This window comes from Triturus cristatus, chromosome 12, assembly GCF_964204655.1.
Source record: "Triturus cristatus chromosome 12, aTriCri1.1, whole genome shotgun sequence".
Lineage (NCBI taxonomy): Eukaryota > Metazoa > Chordata > Amphibia > Caudata > Salamandridae > Triturus > Triturus cristatus.
In genome coordinates this window covers 581,223,688-581,245,560 of record NC_140595.1, presented here as the reverse complement: position 1 = coordinate 581,245,560, position 21,873 = coordinate 581,223,688, and the positions used below count along the sequence as shown (strand labels likewise).

The 21,873-nt window shown below is 44.6% G+C and overlaps 2 protein-coding genes across 3 annotated transcripts in view; one reads left to right on the top strand and one right to left on the bottom strand.

Annotated features, from left to right (window-relative positions):
- Window positions 1-21,873, bottom strand: part of MARVELD3 (MARVEL domain containing 3) — an 813,614-nt gene that overhangs the window by 118,158 nt on the left and 673,583 nt on the right. The gene's annotated exons all lie outside the window — the stretch shown is intronic.
- LOC146776306 (uncharacterized) overlaps window positions 1-21,873 on the top strand; it is a 230,267-nt gene that overhangs the window by 19,899 nt on the left and 188,495 nt on the right. Inside the window, exon 2 of the mRNA XM_085638770.1 lies at window positions 17,250-17,400. Within this exon, the coding sequence (XP_085494896.1) occupies window positions 17,331-17,400 (70 nt within the window). The 5' untranslated portion in view covers window positions 17,250-17,330. The remainder of the gene's footprint in view (window positions 1-17,249; window positions 17,401-21,873) is intronic.

Sequence of the window (21,873 nt, the reverse complement as noted above, 5' to 3'; positions counted from 1 at the left end):
GATCACTCCCAGCTGCAGGAGGTCAGACTTGTGTCGTGGCAGCAGCATCCATTTTGTGATGCTGAGGCTTTGGTCAGAGGCTAACAGTGAAGTATGATTTTAACATGTCTTTCCCTCTAGAAGGGGGGAATAATATCCTCATGTCCAGAAATGGCATGGGGGTATTATTCCACAGTGTTAGACACCTTACACGACATGTTTCGATAAAGCCAAACCATAGTTACCATAACCGTCTAAGATTATAAGGCACTCTAAGAGTATATGGTAGGCTATATCATAGAACAGCTATAAGGACATGGTTCCGAAAGCTGCAGACAGGCTCAGCTCATGCTAGAGCACCATCTCACATGTTACCAAGCACTCTGCCTCCAGGATTGTTAAGGCCTGCCATAGGAGTGACTGATAGGTACAAATGTGTCTATATGTAAGTTAGGTATAGGAATACTACACCTAAGCAAGGGGTGATTACACGACCTTGCCCCAGCTGAGTGATCAGCCAGTTGTGTCAAAATGGAAGGCCAGGCCAGGGGTGGCATAATACATGCTGCAGCCCCTGGTAGGCCTAGGGTACACCTATGCCCTGGGTACCTAGGGTACACTGTACAGGGGCCAATAAGGCGATCCTATCCAAATGGGTTATGCACCTAAAGTACATAGTATTAATTTAGAGAGAGAACAGCAGGGCTGTGGGTCTGATTAGCAGGCCCACAGCCACATCTAAGTCGAAAACCAGTAAAGCAAAAGCAAAAAGTGGGGGTGAACATAGAAAGCAGACCCTACTCTCCTACATGCGTGGCGTGTGCCATCCCTGGACACGTGTTTCGAGGTAGTTGCCTCTCGTCAGCAGGGAGTAGGAAAATGTGTGGGGTTGCTGTGTAAGCTGCTAAAATCGTTATCAGGTCTAGTACCTCTCGTAGCGCGCAGGTGCGTAACCATGAGTCCGTCGACTCCACCGGCTCAAGGGAGCCTGAATATAAAGTTAAACCAGATTGGTCGCACACTGCTACACCTACCAGTCGTGTTCCCCCAATGAAAGTGGTCCCTGAAGGTCAGCGTCGGCGGATACACCTATGCTCGAGTGTGAATGCAAGTATGCGTGGCGTGTGCCATCCCTGGACACGTGTGTCGAGGTAGTTGCCTCTCGTCAGCAGGGAGTAGGAAAATGTGTGGGGTTGCTGTGTAAGCTGCTAAAATCGTTATCAGGTCTAGTACCTCTCGTAGCGCGCAGGTGCGTAACCATGAGTCCGTCGACTCCACCGGCTCAAGGGAGCCTGAATATAAAGTTAAACCAGATTGGTCGCACACTGCTACACCTACCAGTCGTGTTCCCCCAATGAAAGTGGTCCCTGAAGGTCAGCGTCGGCGGATACACCTATGCTCGAGTGTGAATGCAAGTATGCGTGGCGTGTGCCATCCCTGGACACGTGTTTCGAGGTAGTTGCCTCTCGTCAGCAGGGAGTAGGAAAATGTGTGGGGTTGCTGTGTAAGCTGCTAAAATCGTTATCAGGTCTAGTACCTCTCGTAGCGCGCAGGTGTGTAACCATGAGTCCGTCGACTCCACCGGCTCAAGGGAGCCTGAATATAAAGTTAAACCAGATTGGTCGCACACTGCTACACCTACCAGTCGTGTTCCCCCAATGAAAGTGGTCCCTGAAGGTCAGCGTCGGCGGATACACCTATGCTCGAGTGTGAATGCAAGTATGCGTGGCGTGTGCCATCCCTGGACACGTGTTTCGAGGTAGTTGCCTCTCGTCAGCAGGGAGTAGGAAAATGTGTGGGGTTGCTGTGTAAGCTGCTAAAATCGTTATCAGGTCTAGTACCTCTCGTAGCGCGCAGGTGCGTAACCATGAGTCCGTCGACTCCACCGGCTCAAGGGAGCCTGAATATAAAGTTAAACCAGATTGGTCGCACACTGCTACACCTACCAGTCGTGTTCCCCCAATGAAAGTGGTCCCTTGCTGGTGTGACGAGCAGTGTGCGACCAACTTTTGCATAATGTATCCTACGTTAGGCTTGCCATTAAGAAACTCAAGGTCAAATTTTCTGTAGTTGCTGGACTTAGTGAAATCAGGTTTCTTTTCTGGCACCCTAAAAAGCAGCTAACAAAGCAATGGCACATTTGGAAGTATTTTTATGATGACAGACGTACAAAATGGAAAAATTTATAAATTGAACCACATTTTACAGGCCACCCACACAGATGATAGTCAGAGGGCGCTGAAAACCATGTTATCACTTGTTCCCACACCATATAAGCTTCCCTTGGGCAAAAAGTAATCTTGCAATTAGATTTTAAATAGAGTGGCAAGTCCAGACTCTAAAACATGGTCAATACTTGCAGGATAATAAGAGTAAACTATTACTAAGTAAAAACATCCATGGAATCCTGAAAACAGTTGTTTTGCTTGCATTCAAATTAGAAACAGTGCAAAATTCACATCAACTTTCTGAAAAGTAATGAAAATGTATATAAATGTATCGATATTCTACAAAAATTCAAATATACCCCCTAAAGAACTTATTCTGATGACAGACTGACACGCTTCACACCATAGTGATCGGAGACACTTCAGATATCTTTTCTCTTTGTAGCCTCAGTCTCCAGCCTAAAGTTTGACATCCAGCACCACACATTACTGACCTGGAGATATGCATAAGCAAACAGCATAGTAGTGTGAACTGTCAGAATTGTTGACTCCTAACTCTGCAAGAGCTTTTAAGGACACGTCAGACCATCTCATCTAAATCAGCAAACAGGCAAAGGAGAACGAAGTAGTAAGATTCAGGGGGGAAGGGAGGCGGCTCAACTCAGTGCAGTGTACCAACGCACACTAATTCACCCTGCTGCTCAGGCCTTGCACTCACTTTGAGGGCCTCAAAAGACTCAAGAAGGAGCCACTTTGCACCTCTGAAACTGTACTTTTTATGCAGGAAAATAAAGGAAGAGATGAAGCATCTAAAGGCAATTCAGCTTGTAGAGGACATTGCAGTGTAGATTTAAATAGCACTTACTACACCTGCCGAGGTGTTGAGGTGCATTGCAGATGTGTATGCTAGTTTGTAGGGTTAGATTTCAGTCTTGTAGTTAATTGCATATTAGGCTGTGTTAGAGTGGTTGTCTTCATTAGTTCCGTGCACTAGTCCAGCTGGACGTTACTGTAGATCTTCAGTTATGTATCGACTTGTATATCTAAATGCACCTCAGTGTACATAGACAAGAAAGGAATAAACGCATCAAATGTGAATGCCATCCACTCGTGTCAATCACGGCTGCCTGATAGTAGTGGTATTAGAGAACACATCTAAATGTGAATTTAACCTCTTCAGTCAATTAAACAGTCCCTTTCAAAAGGACTTCAAATCTAAATAAATGATAAAGAAACAAACGAAAGGGTGGACCATAAAAAGTTTTTTTTTTTTAAACAGACTGTAAAGATACACAGGAGTTGTCAGCTATGAGGAAGTAATGCGTGTGAGGTCTGGGAAGTTAAGATGCTGTGAGACAATTCCCTCGAGGCGGCCACAGGCACTAGCAGTGTTTAATGAGGGTGAATGGATTCCTGACCCTCAAGAGCAGAGAACTCAGAGACACACGTACGTGGTTTCCCGAGCGTACCGATTACACCTAAGTGCTCAGCCACTAAGACTAAGACTTAAAGAGGAAGTTCATCTGGCATCTCAACCTGAACCCAAGTTCGCTAGTTTGTTAAGGAGTATGGTATGCAACATAACACAGCGTTGCTGGTTTGTAAACGATTCTTTCGGGGCAGACGCTTCATCAGTACTTAGACCAGGAGCCCAAGAAATGTGAATTAGCTTGGAAGAGTGGTAAGTTAAGGATGAAGGTGCAACAAAACAGCTCTGTACTCAGGAGCTGCTAAACTCTCCCTTCAGCAAACCCTGGTGCGAAAATCACTAGGCTTATAAAGCCCCTGCCGTAAGTCCCAAAGTTGGAGCTGTGAATATCGCCAAAATACTTACCATTCAACACAGAAAGAAGAATTTGGTCACAGTTTTTCAAAGGAAAACGCTCTCCTGTGCGTGGCAAAAACTGCTGCTAACAGTTACAGAGCAAAAACTATTGGAATGTTAAGGGGCATTTTAGGTGGCTTGCGCGAGAAGGGAAAACATTAACCAGCAAGACCCAGAGCGGAGACAGAAGGCCTCCTGCCATATGCCGTGGGAACCTTACCGCACTCCCACAGTGAAAGTGAGAAATAAATAAATTGCTGAGGAGCGAGTGGGAGGGAGGAAAGCACAAGCGCACCAATTGAAGAAAAAAACAAATTTAAAGGTAAAGCGCGATATCGCACGCTTTAAAAACAAGTACTTTGCTGAGAAGCGGGTGGGAAGGGGAATAGGCATCAAAGTTAAAAGAAATAAAAGAAAAAAGAAACGCGCACGCAAAAGTGAATGCCACCTGTTTCCAATTTACGCGACCGTGAGACAGGCACATGTAAACAAGCGCGGGCGCGATGATTGGAAACAGATGGCGCCGCTGCTCGCTCCTGAGACACATAGGCTATGGGAGGGAACATTTAAAGATAAGGCGGGACATGCCTGAGCCTTTGGCCATTTGCGTGCTTTCTTTTGTGGAAGCCTTACGAAAATGGCCAATCAAATGTGTGGCTGGAAAAAAAAGCAACACGAGGAAAAGATGTGTGAGATGGAAGTCCTTACTATAAGCCTTGTAGAGCAGCGCATGCGCGCTGGCTCAGGCGAGACCTAAAATGGGGATCCTAAAAATTATTGCCTCATTTCTCTCCTCAACGATGGAGAAAGTCTCTTTGCAAAATATATATCAGATAATCTTTATACTTGGGCAACCAATCGCAATTTAATTCCATTCAATTAAACTGGTATTAGATTGGGCTGTTCCACGACTGACAAGATTATGGCCCATTACATTTTAGTGAACAAAGCTTTAAAAATACATCATACTATTATGCATGTTGTATTGACTATTTTTCTGCATTTAATAAAGTCAAAAACACTTTAAGAGAAACTATCAAATTGAGGAGTAAGCCAGTATATATTGCATTTTTTTAATAAGTCTACATGACAAAACTTGGCTTCAAATTAAACCAACAAGGAGGCCTTTATCACCGAAGTTAACAACTACAAATGGCCTAAAGCATGGCTATATTCTAGTCCCTTTTCACTTCAGATAGGAGATCTGTCATTGTTTTTAAACTGCACTGAAGGCCTATCACCAGACCTGCGAAGTACATCAGTTAGCTATTTGACTTACGCCGATGATATTATTATCTTCTCACTGACTGTATCTGATCTTCAATTCAAGTTATCAAATCTATAGGAATTCAACTGTGAAAATGACTTAACAAGCATTTACAATGCAATGGTCTCGGCATTGTTAAAGTTAGAGCTATTGGCATTGCTCATAACCCCCACCACAAATCTTCAACACAACACTTAACCAGCACTCTTAAGCCCCTTTATTCTCCCGATGTAGGCAGCAGTAGAACGAAAGCACCAGCTGGCACAGTTATATATTTATATGGCGCGAACTCGCCCGGAAGTTATTGGAGCGCTTTACATAACCCCGTATTTACATTACACATTCAGGCACGGGGAGATTTGGAGCGCCCCGCATGAGTGCCAGCTACGTTACACATTCAAGCACGGGGAAGGATGTGGACGCGACCCCGAGGGACGAACTCTGGCTTCCAGCACAAAAGTCGGCAGTCTAGCCGACGGACAAAGTAATGATATAGTGTGAACTCGCCCGGAAGGTATTGGAGCGCTTTACATGGCACCGTATTTACCTTACACATTTCGGCACGGGGAGATTAGTAGCGCCTTACATGAGCGCTGGTTACGTCACCCATTCAGGCACGGGGAAGGATGTGGACGCGACCCCGAGGGACGAACTCTGGATTCCAGCACACGGCGAGGAAGAAAACAGGCACACAGGCAGCATCTGAATACAGAGAGGCTTACTCCCAGAAGAAAACAAGCACACCACTGCCTTTCTCCGAGGTGAAAGCAGAAATGCCTCGGAGAAAGGCAGCGGCGTTTTCGGATTCGGGGGCGTGTTTTTCTCGAACAACACGCCCAAAGAAAAATCGACAAAAAACACACCCCCGAATCGCAAAACGACGGGGCTTGTTTGGAGAGACAAGCCTCTTCTCCAATGGCTGACCAGCATTTAAGAGGCCAGCCAATGGAGAAGAGGAGAGAAGAGTGGCGGGTTCAAGCCCCTCTTCTCCAAGTCATTAAATCTCGCGAGCCAGACTGCGCAAGCGCAGCCTTCGCTAGCCGAGACCTAAAAATGAACTAGGGGAACATAAAAATGATGCCATTTGGCAAGTCTCAAAGTCCACTAAGCCTAAAAATTGATGCTCACATTTTAGAAGTCAAACGCTACAACTACGTAGGTCTAACAGTGGCTAATAATGTATCATGGTCAAATCACATCTCAAACAAAAAATAAATCCTATGTTATTGCACGATCATTTGAGAGATTTTCTAACGTCTATGGAGGCTGAGCTATTTGTCAATCCATTAAGACAACAGACTTCAAGCTTGCCCCCTATTTATTATGTGCTACAATTGTCGTTTGGGAAAAAACAATAAAGGACCTTAATTACATTTATGCAAAAGAAATTTGAGTTTTACTGAACCTCCGTTCATCTGCTTCACACAGCAAACTAAACCTCAAATTATCTTTGACATGATAACTAGGTTTTAATCTCTGACCAGCAGTGCCCATGCAACTAAGAGCGGTGGGGCCCGTGGGGGGTGAGGAGGGGAGATTTTGACGGACAATGACGAGTGAAAATTAAATTAATAATTAATTTTCCCTCGTCATCGTCCGTCGAAATCCTCTCCCACCGGGCTCCACCGCTCTTACCTGCACAGCCTTAATATGAAGGGAGATTTAAAGCATGTTTTAGTGGATTGGTTGTGGTTTTTAGCGCAACAAAAGTTTTTATTGAAGACCGTTTTACAAAAATATGATATTAGGGAAAGGGGGCAAGCAGTAAACCTACTTTTGGATATGCGGTTTTTGGATGGAGCCTGTGCTTTGGGGCGATTTTTACTGTCCGTAGAGGAAGTTTTAGGAAAATTATGCTAATTGTATTGTATGAGGGGTTGTGGTAATGTCGTGTTTTAACTGTAGGTTCGGCCCTATTTTAGCTAATAATTTAACATGTATGTATATGGGTTTTATTGTGCTTATGTTTTAAAGACCACAGTCTACAATAAACATATGTTTGACTGAGTGACTGACTGAACCAATACAAATGGATATACCACAGAATTCAGCCTTGCAGCTGCAAATAAGGTCTTTACCGGAAACAATCTGCCGCCACTATCTGCCGCCACTATCTGTTCTTACAAAAGGCCTCTATCTGAGTGCAAGCCTTAATAAGACGGATTATGAGAAAGAACAGTAGACTAGCCAACCTTAGAGAAGTATAAACATGCACACTGTACATTAGATTCATATACCTGATTAAATCAGGACTATCTAGCTTGTAATTTAGAGCCTGAATGTAAACTTAAATATTTAAGATTTCATCTTATGTTTTTTCAAATATCCCAACTTGTAGAATCATGGAATATATGCTGTTTACCTTCAAAGAAGAAGTCGTCTCTGTGATTATAATGATGAATCTATTGAACACATCATTTGTTCATGTCCTGCAGTATTGGGCATGAGGAAAAATTATTTGAAGTTCACATACATTATTACTTGTTGGAGGACCTTTAGGCAAGCTATCATGTATTGTTTTTCTGCAAATGACTGCCAATTCACTGGGAAACTTACTACATTTCTAGATCTTACTGCAGCCTTTTCCGGAAAATCACATTATTAATGTTTTCAGTCAGTCAGTAAAAACTTTATTTCGGCGCAAAGCCATAAAAGTGCTTACATTTTAAAAAGAAATCACAAATACAATATATTTACATCCTTACATGACAGGCCTCTCCATAGCAACACGATCAAAGGATCCCTAAAAACTATGTTAAATCTATCATTAAAAATAGATACAAGAAGATTTACAATAGTGGAAATGGCAGACATCAGGTTGTGCTGTTAGACACTCCAATACAATTATACTTGGCAGCTTGCCTGATGTACCACATACTGTTTAAAAAACGAGAAACCGCAAATACAATTGGAGGGCTGGTATCATTCTTTAAGATTCTCAATGCCGCTATACATTGCTTGAAACCCAGGTTTTTACAAAGTGGTGTTAACCAGCGTTTACGCTGTATCCGGTAAGCAGGGCAGACAAAAAGAACGTGGATTTCAGACTCCTCCTTATAATTACATACAGGACATTACTTCTTTGAATCTTTCACTCTGTGCTCTGTATTGTTTTAATTATTTATGTATCTTAGCCCCTTTTCTTAATAATTCTAACAGATATTTTACTGTTTCTATACAATAAAATGTACTTACTTATGCTAATGTCATGGCCTTTGACGATAACACGTATTTCAATAACGCTACACCTTTCACTATTGTGCTGGGAGTATGGTGCATGTTGGCTTTTATTTGTTTATAACTCATCAGCACTTGCCTCCTGTGTGCATGGTTCATCCCTTTGTTGAAGCTTACTTCCACCTTCTGCGTTTACTTTCTGTGTGATTTTTTTTTATCTAGGTTGATTATTAGTCGGATTGATTTTCAAGGACTGTAGGAATAGGAAGGTGCCCATTGTGCATGGTTACCCCCTAACTTTTTGACAGATATCAGTTGCACTTTGACTGGGTGTGCCCTGGGCCCCTGCCAATCAGGTTCCTAGGGCCTGTGTTCTTTCCTTAACTTGTACCATTGTTCCCACAATTGGACAACTCTGGCCTACCTGTAAGTCCTTTGTAAGGAGTACCCATGGTACCAAGGGCATTGTAGCCAGAGAAAAGCCTCTGAGGGCTGCAGCATGTAATATGCCACCCTCAGAGTCCTCTCACCACAAAAATGGATCACTGCCATTGCAGCCTGCATGTTTTTGTGAAGCTAAAAGTGAAGAGTCAACATGGCACACACCCAGTGCCATGCCTGCTCAGTCACCCTTAAGGCAGGGTGCACTGTACCTTATGCGAGGACTTATCTGCATGAGCAGACAGGCCCCTATAATATCCAAGGCCATTCTTAGATATTATAAGTGCCCAGTAAACCCATACTGAGTAAATGGTCTAGAAACTGGTCATTACGAGCTTCCTAGCACCATAATGGCTTTACTGAATCTTGGGACGTTTAGTATCAAACATCTCAGATTAATAAACCTGCACTGACCCCATTGCCAGATTTATTATCCCATGCACTCAGGGGTTTCTTCTAGAGGAGACCCCTGAACCAAACCAACTGCTGTTGGGTTTCTGACTGGTGAACACCAGCCTGCCACCACAAAACAGGTTTATGGACCCCTGGAGTGGGAGCCTTTGCTTCCAGGACTCAGAAACAAAGCCTTTCCTGGTCAGAGGGGTTCACACCTCCCCAGGTCAGGAAGAGCCATCTATACCAGGGGAGCTTCAAAGGCCTTGCCGCCTTTGCAACGCTACCCCCAGCCTCTCCTGCTAGCAGGAGCCAGCCCCCTTTATGTCTTCACCCTCATTTTGATGGGAAGACAGGCGGCAAAATCAGGATAAACCAGAAGGTGTGCCCACTTCTGTCAACACCACCCCTGAGGTGGGGAAGGCGAGGTGAAGCCCACTCTTCAGTGTCCACCATCTTGCAGATGGCAGGCACCCTCCAATCAGGGATTGTGCCCACTCCCCCATGTGGGGTGTGCACACTAAGGGTGTAGATGCCCTATGGTCAGTAGCTCCTGAACCCAGCTCAGCAGAATTGATGACTTACAGAGACTGGAACCAGAAGACGTTGCAGCGGTGAAGACTACAGGCACAACTGACTTGGCTCCAGCCCTCCTGGCCTGCCTGCAGCTCCAAACCCCCCTGCGAAGAAAACAACAGCTCCAAAAAGGATTGGCAACCTTCAGACTTGATGAGAACTGATCCCCTGCTTCCATAAAGACTCAAGACTCCAGAGGACAGCGGCCCTGTCCACAAAAGAAGATCAAGATCCTGTGAAACCAAGAAACCCTGCTCCAGGACTTACCTCTGCACCTGCCAGCCACGACCCGTGTCCAAAGGGCTCTCCAGTCCTAAAGTGGTTCCCCAGCAGTCCTGACCTCCAAACCATCGAGGGGTGTCACCTCCAAAGTCCAGTGTCGACGTGTGCAGCCTCTTCATGACGACCCCCCCTCAACCGCGACTTGCCTGGTAAGGAGAAACCTGGCGTCCAAAGACACCCCTGCATCCTTCCGCCCTGTATCCTGTGACCAGAACCAGCAGTGCCCCCCTATCGCCTAGCATCTCAACCTCCTCCCCTGGCTGTTGGTTCCCTTGAAGAGACCGCCTGGTCGGAGCCTGCAGCCGGAAACTGGAACCGATGATCTCCATGGGGGTAACACGGGCCGCCCAACGCTGTGTGAGCACCCTGCACCCGGCCGCCCCTGTGCTGCTGGTGGTGTGGTTTTGGTCCTGCCTTTTGCCCCCCTTTATACTTACCTTAACTCCTGAAGATTGCCCTCCAAGGCCGCTTTATCTTCCTGTGAGCAGCCTCCAACCGATGTGCCCCTAGTCCCCATTGACTATCTTTGGCAACCCTGCACTCTGCATCTGGCCGCCTTATTGTCACTGGTGGTGCACCTTGAGTGCAGAATTGAACCTTGGGGAACCTTGGTTCTACGCCCAAAAGGAGCACACCAAAAGTAGTTTTACTTACCTGAAATTGCTAAGTTTGTTTACCCCACAGGGTTGCAAAGTATGGTTTTTCGCTGAAAAAAGTCCTAAGTGTTAACTCTGCCTTGTATTGCAACAAAGTAACTTAGTCTCTACAAATGAGTTGTCCTGCTCACTGATGTACAGCAGTGCCTAAACTGTGTTATTAGTTTGTTTTGCACAATGTTAGAAAAGTAACTGAAAAATAACTACAAAGTAATCTGAAGTAATTACAAGTATTCTAAAGAGTTTACAACCCATTTTCTCTACTGCAAAGTAACTTGTATGCTTCTACAAAACCAGTACACACCGTATTTGGAAAAGTATTATTGTTTTGAAAGTATCACTTACCTGCTACTAAGTAAATCTTGGTCCTAGTAATAAAAATAACAAAGTAACAACCTTTTATACAGACTGGATTCAGTCTTTGAGTGTGTGCCATCATTCCTTGCCTTAGTGTGTACAACAAATGCTTAACACTACCCTCTGATAAGCCTGACTGCTCAATCACACTACCACAAAAAAGTAAGGTATTATCTACTTTAGCCTCTGGTATATCTCTGGAGATCCACTGGACTCTGTGCACACTATACCTTACTTTGGTATAGTTTATAAAGAGCCAGCTTCCTACAAAGACATTGTTATATTTTAGGCCTATGGTGATTTTTCACCATCACGTTGATGTTTCGTACCATGTCAATGTTCAACAACTGTTTGCTACCTTTGTTGAAAGAAGTTTGATATAAGGTTTAATTTTTTGTGCTCGTATTAACATTTACCAGCTAAATTGTGGTTTGCCACATATGATGATGTTTTCCATTTGTGTCAATGTTTCTAATGCACGTGTTGATGTTTGGAGAAGATTTTGGTTTGGGTGACCATTATATATATTTGTGTCTATTTATGTCTTGCTCCTGTACTACTCTTATGTTTGACGCCCACATAAATGTTAGGTGCCTTTGTTGATATTGATATTTGACAAGTGTTTTTTTTTATGTAGGCCACCTGTGTTGCTGTTTGCCATCTGTATTGAAATTCGAGATTAGTTTTAATGTTTTTGAAACTGCGCTGCTGTTTCGTATTAGCCTTGATGTTTGTTGCTTGTTAATGTGTTTGGTTTATGCACTGTTTTCTGCCTGTTCATCGTCTGCCTCTTGCATATATTCGAGAATGCTGTTCAGATTGTTTTTATGCTGCTAAATTATAGTGCTTGTGCTGTTTGATTTGAAGGTTCTAGGCTGGTGAAGATCTTTGTGTCTGATTTCTTTCTACTTTCCAGTACTTGAAATTATGTTTGGTGTTCTAGCACTCTTGTTTATATGAAGGTCTGGTCTGATGATGATGATGGTGTTGAGGCTCTTTGACATTTCTAATATTTGTGCTGATGTCTAGGCCAGCTGCTAATTTTTAGTAACAGTTCTGACCTTCTCGGGGACAGAAGCTTGTGAGTCACATCTTTAGCACCCAATTTAAGTGAGTCACTCCAAGGGTTACAGATAGGTTCTGCCATCACAGGCTTGAAGGTTTACTTGATCGTTGAGGTGAAACGCTGGTCTAACACCCCAGGAGCTGCTTCTGTTGTCATTCAAAGTGCATGTGGCCTGACAGTTCGAGATATATCTTTAGCACCTGACTAAGTGAGCCAGTCCAAGGGGTACAGATAGGCTCCTGGGCTGAAGTTTTTCTTGATCGTAGAGGAGAAATACTGAATTAGGCAGACAATCCCATAATACAAGCCCTATCCTCCCTCCTAGAAGTGAACGATCTCACCCAACACTGCAATAAACAAACCCATGCCAAAGGCTCTACCCTCCATGCAATCCTCTCCAAACATAACATGGTATCCCTCCTCTCAATCCTGCCCTCTGACTGGACTGACCACCATCTGATTCTGTTTAATCTCAATGCCAACCAACCAAAGATCCACCCCCAAAATAACCGTCCTAAGCACTGAATGAGGAACATACATCAAAACCCCCAAGCAGTTAGACGGATTAGTCATTTTGCAAATTCCACCTCTACAAGCCCTCACCTCCCACTACAACACAAAAATGGCAGAACTCCTAGACACGGTCACCCCTCTTAAACTCAAGAAATTAAGAACTTTCCCCTCCAGATCCTGGTTCAATAAAGACCTCAACAAAGAAAGGCAACAGCTCCGGTTGGCTGAAAGAATCTGGAGACAACAGCCCTTGCTAACCAATCTCTCAATCCTCTAAGGTGAATGCCAAAAATACAAGAAACACATCTTCAGAGAAAAATCATCCCTCTTCTGAGCCCAACTGGACCGATCTAGGAACAGGCTTAAAGACCTTTTCAGCATCATCGAGTAGCAAACCACCCCTTTCCCTCTGCAAAGAATTCGCAACATTCTTCTTTGAAAAAAATAGCTAACATTGAACTCTCGCTTGTGCCACCTGCCCCACCACTCTACACCAAGCTCGATCCACCCCCAGCAATGGGGGTCCAGCGAAGGCACTGCCTCCAAATAATGGTTCTCTCCCCAGTCTATCCCTATCAATAATCCAGAACTCCAACCCCAACCCTTTGCAACTGAAACATTATGCAACTTAGACTGAATTTTGACTATATCTCTGATGAAGAAGTTCTCAAATTACCCGCATGCCTGAAGCCAAATTCGCACATCTCAGACCCCCTCCCTGCTGCACTTGTCAAAAATCTCAGTCACATCATCTCTCCTATATGGACCAAAAGTCGCACAAGCAGTTCCTCAAGGATCAACCCTCTCTCCTGCTCTATTCAAACTCAATATGGAAGCGCTGGCTACGATCTTGAAACAAGCCAGATTTACCTACCATCTCTATGCAGATGACACCCAACTCTACATTGCAATCTCATCAGTCAAAGACATGCAGCACCTAAACAGCAGTCTTTCCACGGTTCAATCCAGGCTAACTAGCAACCATCTTAATCTCAAGCCCAACAAAACCAAACTCCTCATCCAGTCTAAAGATAAGCCCTCTCCCTTAGATATCTGGCTCGACAACCCTTACTGCAATGAACTGCAAACTATCCATCTCCAACTCAGTCAAATCCCTGGGGATTACATTTGACATAAACCTGTACATGAAATAGCTTATTAATGCCTCAGCAAAAAAATGCCTTCTACATGTTGAAACACCTTTAAAAAGTCAAACTCTTCATCCCCAGCTAGGACCTAAAGACAGTGGTACAATCCTTAGTCCTCTTCAAACTGGACTATGGTAACGCAACAATTATGAGTGCCCCAAAAACAAAATTAGCCCCTCTCAAAAAGCTACACTCTATGCAACGGCCAGACCTGTCGGAAGAAGGTTGCTGGGACCACATCACTCCCACTCTCTCAACTGGCTACCAATCGAGGCAAGATGTATACTCAAAACTACCTGCATAATAAACAAAGCTCTCCACGCGAAAAAAACACTCAATCTCGTAAACAAAAGTTGACCAAAAGAGATCTCTTTGCAGCTGAAACACTCTACTCCTGATTCTGCTCAAATTTAAGAATGAGAAATCTCGCACCAACCAGCTCCTTCTTCGGGAATGCTACTAGAATCTGTAACTCTGCCTCACAATCTACGTGACATTTAATCTTTCCATCAATTCAAGAAGAAACTTAAAACTTCTACTTCTCAAGAAATACCTCAACCCTCCCCCTAAGCCATCTGACTGACCTGCTGCTCCTAACCACACTCTTCAAATAAATCTGAGCCTCACAAACTACTACTTCGGGGAAATACTGTGCCTCCACACTCCCCCCCCCCCCCCCCCCCCCCACTTTCTCCATCTTTGCAAAACCCACCATACCTACCTAAAGACTATATCGGCCACATATCCTACTGTCTATTTTACACCACTTGTATATACTGTGACTGTGTATTTGTATTTACTCCATGTAATTGTATTTCCTCCATATGTAACATGTGTAACCGCTTCTTTGCCAACTCTATAAAGCGCTCTGTTACCTTCTGGTCACGTTTGTGTTATATAAACCTTGATAAATAAATACTGCTGAAATCTGCCATGGGCTGCTTTTGCTGTAATTAAGAGTGCACATAGCGTAACAATTTGAATACAAAATGCGAAGTGGGTCGCACACCGCTCGTCATACTAGCAAATAGCCCCATAGGATTCTGGAGAATGTAGTGACAGCGGCGGGTACACCTATGCCACGAGTAAAAAGTTAAAATGCCATCCCTGGACACGTGTTTCGAGGTAATTGCCTCTCGTCAGCAGGGAGCAGGTACGTATGCGGGGTGCTGTAGACTGCCAAAAAATTATCAGGTATAGTACCTCTCACAGCGCGCGGGTGCGGGATCCGGGCTCGTCAACCCATGGCTCAGGGAGCTTTAAATACAAAATGCGAAGTGGGTCGCACACCGCTCGTCATACTAGCAAATAGCCCCATAGGATTCTGGAGAATGTAGTGACAGCGGCGGGTACACCTATGCCACGAGTAAAAAGTTAAAATGCCATCCCTGGACACGTGTTTCGAGGTAATTGCCTCTCGTCAGCAGGGAGCAGGTACGTATGCGGGGTGCTGTAGACTGCCAAAAAATTATCAGGTATAGTACCTCTCGCGGCGCGCGGGTGCGGGATCCGGGCTCGTCAACCCATGGCTCAGGGAGCTTTAAATACAAAATGCGAAGTGGGTCGCACACCGCTCGTCATACTAGCAAATAGCCCCATAGGATTCTGGAGAATGTAGTGACAGCGGCGGGTACACCTATGCCACGAGTAAAAAGTTAAAATGCCATCCCTGGACACGTGTTTCGAGGTAATTGCCTCTCGTCAGCAGGGAGCAGGTACGTATGCGGGGTGCTGTAGACTGCCAAAAAATTATCAGGTATAGTACCTCTCACGGCGCGCGGGTGCGGGATCCGGGCTCGTCAACCCATGGCTCAGGGAGCTTTAAATACAAAATGCGAAGTGGGTCGCACACCGCTCGTCATACTAGCAAATAGCCCCATAGGATTCTGGAGAATGTAGTGACAGCGGCGGGTACACCTATGCCACGAGTAAAAAGTTAAAATGCCATCCCTGGACACGTGTTTCGAGGTAATTGCCTCTCGTCAGCAGGGAGCAGGTACGTATGCGGGGTGCTGTAGACTGCCAAAAAATTATCAGGTATAGTACCTCTCACGGCGCGCGGGTGCGGGATCCGGGCTCGTCAACCCATGGCTCAGGGAGCTTTAAATACAAAATGCGAAGTGGGTCGCACACCGCTCGTCATACTAGCAAATAGCCCCATAGGATTCTGGAGAATGTAGTGACAGCGGCGGGTACACCTATGCCACGAGTAAAAAGTTAAAATGCCATCCCTGGACACGTGTTTCGAGGTAATTGCCTCTCGTCAGCAGGGAGCAGGTACGTATGCGGGGTGCTGTAGACTGCCAAAAAATTATCAGGTATAGTACCTCTCACGGCGCGCGGGTGCGGGATCCGGGCTCGTCAACCCATGGCGTAACAATTTGAGCTAGACTGTCTGTATAGCAGTGATGGCAAGATTGATTTGCTTATAGCCTGTCCCTAGCTTAAATTTCAAAGAAGAGATCAAAATAATTGAATGGAATGTTATACAGTGTAATTACCAGAGGTTTTGCTTGTTCCAAGCATTTATGTCCATTAAATGTTGATGTTTGATACCTTGATGTCATATATCATGACCTGTTATTGATGTCTAAGGGCCTGATTTTGATCTTTTTGGACGGGATACTCCGCCACAAGCGTGACAGATATCCCATCTGCTGTATTACAATTACCATAGGATATAATGCACTTGTAATAAGGCAGTGGGATATCAGTCACATTTGAGATGGAGTATCCCGTCCACTTAGATCGAAATGAGGCCCTAAATATGATGCTGGTGCAGATGTCATTGTATGGGTCCAGTGTTGGTGTAGATGTTTGGGTCTAGCCCTGGTGTTGGGTTTATCTGGTACTGTTGTTTGGATCCAATGCTGGTGTTTAACTTAATGCTGATGTCCATCCTCATGTTGGTATTGATGCTAAACTGTGGTTCTGATGCCTGAATTTGGTTCTGATGGACTGAGCCATATTTTGATATGTAACTGATACACATGTTTGATACGGGTATTGATGTGAAATGCTTGTCTGACCTGTAGATATGGTACTCTGTTGATGTTAGGAGAGGGTAAATGTGTGAATAAGTACACTTATGTTGCATTCTGTAACAGATGGGATGGTTCTTGAAGCAAAATCTTGTACAGATTACTATGTCTGGGTGCTAGTACAGATGGCATATTCTATGAAATCTGTATCGTCTGAGGTATTTGGTGATTTCAAGCCTTGCCTGTAGTATGTTTGGGATTTTGTGCTAATATCTTGGCCTTTATTTTTGCTGATTCAGTATGTCTAGTGCTGATCTTTTGTTCCATTACCAGTTCCAGGTTCTGAGGCTTTTTGCTGATTTACATCTAATATTTGACTTCATTTGAAATATTGATTTTTTTTTTTACTATATGTCTTAGATTGAAACTTTTAGAGTCGCCGCCTGGACCTTCTAATTACTGTGCCTCAGTGCAGTGCAATTGATCATTAGCTTGGAGGACATGACCGACAGCGGCAGTGGCAGATCTGATCACAGTTCTGATACCCCTCTCGAATACGCATGGGCAAAAGGTAAAATGTGCTTTCTTGTAATACTTTTAATACATACCGTGTTTACCCTCAGGATGTGTTTTTGTCATTAGACTAGGATTCCAGTGTATCTGAAGACTAACTGAATGAGCAAACGGTCCAATTGTTTTGTTTTTCCTTTTGAACATGTGTGGTGGTTTTCAAAAGGAATGATCTGGAGGGGCGGGGAACTCCACAGCAGGTTCATCACCATGAAAGGAGTCACCCGGCCAGTCAGATTTAAATAGTAGGAATTTAAAAGATGATCTTATGGAAACTGATATATAAGAACAGGCAAATCGCATTGGTATGCTTAACTTACCCTGCAGGCTCAGTCTGAATTTGCCTCAGTCTTGTAGCAGGTTATATTTCATTCATTTGTGTTGTGTATATTCTTTCCTTAATATGGGCTTGTAGAATGTTTGGCAGTTTGGGGACATATAAAAATGGTTGTGAGGTTTTTAGTGGAGCCTTAAATCTGATTCACTATGTAATAATGTATTAAACGAGTTCTTCTCTGGTCTTGGATGGGCATTGCAAGGTGCTGAGCGCTTTTTTCATGCATTCTCGAAGAGATGAGGACTGGTCCTTGTTTACAGCCGAGAGTAACAGAATTTCATCGCACAGCCCCATTTTGTGCATCCTCATTAAATTCACCAACTGCAGATCTTACCCAGGCACCTGGTCACTAAAAAGCGATCTCTTCAGCACTTACATTGAATATGTCATGTATCTCGGATTACTTTTTTGCCCATCACCGTGCAAAATTCTGCCGTCTAGGTAGGTAACATCCAGGAGAGGGTCTTTTTCCATGTGTTTTGGGGATACGGAATTCCTTCAGAGAATTCACTGTGATTATCTGCGAACTGTTATTCTATATCCCATCCAATCACAAGTCATATTATTGCCTGTTCTCTTTTTACCAAATGAAAGTATAGCAATCAGGCATTGAAAGGAAGATACTCCAGGGCTTAAATTATGGACAGGATGAAGATTTTCTTGCATAGTTGGCTATGATGTGAAGAGTGACGCCGTTCCTACTGAAAGCCGACTTCAAGTTTTGTTAAGCTCAACAGGTTTATCTCTGAGATCCAGCTGACTCCAAGATAAGGCCTCCTCCTTGAGGCACTACACCTAATGGAAGGTCTTTTCATGTAAAGGATTACACCAACCCGGAGAGTAAACCACTAGTTTCCACTGCTACAGCAACTTTCAAGACCTGCTGCACTGCACTCTACCCGTTGACCAGGATTATGTTCTCTTGGTGAGCATGTACAACACGCAGCTGCAGCATCACCAGACTGGAAATCAGGAAATACAAGGAGGAGAAGCTGACCTGTCAGGCATCCTTTTTTATGCTCGTAAGATCTGGAATTCCACCCTATTTCTGAACTTTCATGCTCGATCCCTTGTCCACTTCTACAAGGAGCTGACACTGCTTCGCAGGTAACCCCCAAGTTCCATATAACCCCTGAAGATTTGTCATTGAATCTTCTCACCACCGCGCTCACCTGCAGCTCTGACACTCCTCTTGCTGTCCAACCCTCCCTGACAGCCTCACCTTTCCCCTTCACTGTAAACACCTGCAGCACCCCATCCCTTTTGCTCATCATGCCCCTTCTACATGATCCATTCTAAAACCTCAATTGTGTACAGTGCTCCATTGCATTGTAGATATATTTGCGCTATATAAGTGATATACGTTTATATTAGTACAAGCTAATCTCTCTCCTTCATAATACCTCTGTATTGTGTGGTTCAGGTGCAGGAAAATTGAAAGGATTTATTTTTAAGACTGAAAATCGTGACAATCAAATACAAATCTATACACTAACCATGCAAATTATGCAACATAGTCCAACTCAAACTTCAACTATTTACTTGGAATTTTGTTCCTACTATGTGCAGCTGCAAAATATAAACAGTACCGTATTTTGGTTTAAATGTTGGCAACAGACAGCACAAAATAGAATATATGAAATTCAACATTCAGTTTGAGAATTTCAGTGCTGTGGTTGAGGACCAGGAGGCCTAGATCTTGCAGGACTTTCACCTGTGGTGTAGATGGCTCAGATTACACCAGTGCTCTCTCCAGAGAATGATTTTAGATCTAGTGCAATATCATGGGCTTAATTATCAACCCATGCTTCGAAGTTTTAATACACATTTTACTATTAATAGCCCAAGATTTACACCTTGTCATGCAGCTCTTATTTCTGTGGGAAGCACTAGGGACCACACGCCGATGATACCCAGCTGATCCTCGCCCTCACCAACAAACCAGCAGCCTCTAGAATCAACTTCCACAATGGGATGAAGGCCGTCGCCACCTGGATGAATAATAGCTGCCTCAAGCTCAACTTGTAAAAGACCGAAGTACTCATCCTGGGACCTACCCCCTAAGCCTGGGACGACTCCTGGTGGCCTACCGCACTGGGAACCCCCCACCCCACCCCCATGCACATAACCTCGGCATCATACTGGACTCTTCGCTCACAATGAACTGCCAGATCAATGCCGTATCCTCATCCTGCTTCCACATGCACTGCCTGCTTCAAAAGACATTCCGATGGATCCCCATAGATTCCAGAAAGACTGTCACCCATGCACTCATAACCAGCAGACTCAACTATGGCAACACACTCTACACTGGCATCACCCAGAAACTCATCAGCAAACTACAGAACCTTAACGCCGCATCCAGACTGGTTCTCAACATCCCTCGCCGCAGCCACAACACCGAATACCTTCAAGAACTCCACTGGCTTCCAGTCAACAAAATAATCACCTTTAAGCTCTTCACACATGCCTACAAAGCTCTCCACGACACAGGACCTGCATATTTGAACCATTGTCTCTCATTCCATGTACCCACCAGACACCTTTGCTCCGCCCAACTGGCCTTGGCCACCTGCCTATGGATCCACAAGACCAAAACCGGAGGAAGATCCTTCTCCTGCCTCGCTGCCAAGACCTGGAACACCCTGCCTCTCCACCTCAGGCAATCCCAGTCGCTGACCCAATTCAGGAAGGATCTTAAGACCTGGCTCCTCGACTGAACCTCTGCGCCCCGATGGATTAGCAGCCCCCCCACTCAGACCCTCACAGGTGAGTAGCTAAGCTATACAAACCCCTAATTGATTGACCACACAGTATGACCTCTATGGTGCTTTATGCCCGAAAATGGTTTTGAGGTGAACTCTAAATGAACTTGCAGTTGCCTGCCTCACTAACATTTGCTTAGCCCATTCCTTCCTCCTGCACTTCCTTTCACTTGTGTCTACTTAGTCCCCTTTCCACCCTCCTCTTTTTCCTCCTCTCCAGCCCACATTTCTGTGTTCCCCATTTCAATTCAACTCTTATGCTCAAGATTCCCCCTTTTAATTTACTCTCCTCTCTCTTCCAACATTCTTCTGTTCTTCTACCCCATTTTATATGTCCTCATCTCTAGCTTTTGCTCTCTGTCAAACATGACTCTCTTGCCATCATCTTATCTCTCTCTCACTCTTCCACAGCACCTTATTGTTGGCCAAATCTCTATAAAAAATTATAAGCGGTAAAATACATTCTGTAGAATTGTATATTTGGTTAATGTGCAGAGTGGTGACTGCTTCCTGTGCAATTATCTCCCTTCATGCCTGCCCTACATCAGTTCCCTGGGGACATATTTATTGCTCTGAGAAGCCAATATTCAGGTGTGCTTGAGAACTTTCTAGTACGGGCTCAAGCCATTTTCAGCACTATTTGGACTACTATAGACCTGGCTCTTCCCCCGCCAAAGCAGGAGCCTCCTCCTCGCCTGCTTTTCCCTCTGCCTTTCTTACCCATCTGCCGTTATTTCCTGCCTCACAAGCACCTCTTGCTTGGTGCAGATAGTGTAAGGGGCGGGGAAACCTACTCCTCATCCAAAAACCACAGACTTTTTATAAACATATTTAGTATCAAGACAATCAATTTGCAGGCTGTTTAAACTACACATGGCTGGCTGGCATTTTTCTTTTGGCAACTTGAAGCCCTGTGGGCGTTGCGCGCCTGCCTGTGTAAATTTAAAAGAAACTTTGTCTCCTTTTGCTAAGAGCTAACCCTCCCAGGACGGACAGACAGTCATTTCAGCTGCAGTGGGAGGCAAGGAGTCTCCTCTGCTATGAAATCAAAGGTGAAGGAACAGGACTGTCTGTTCCTTTGCTTTCGTTTATAGCAGGAGACTCCCTGCCCCCACTGCAGCTGAAGCATTTCAGCTCTAAGAATTAACCCCCTCCTGGGACAGTTAATTCAGCTCTTTACATGACAAAAGCACGGGCCGGGCCGTGCCTTATCTATTTCCCCTCCCTCCCCCCTCCAACCCTCTGTTACTGGAGCTCTACAATGAAAAAATTCCCATTTGAAATGGGTGAAGACTTGCCACGCGGGACAGTAAAAGACCAACAAAGGGAAGATCTTAGTGTGGAGTGCGCGCCCCCCCTGAGATGGTGTTGC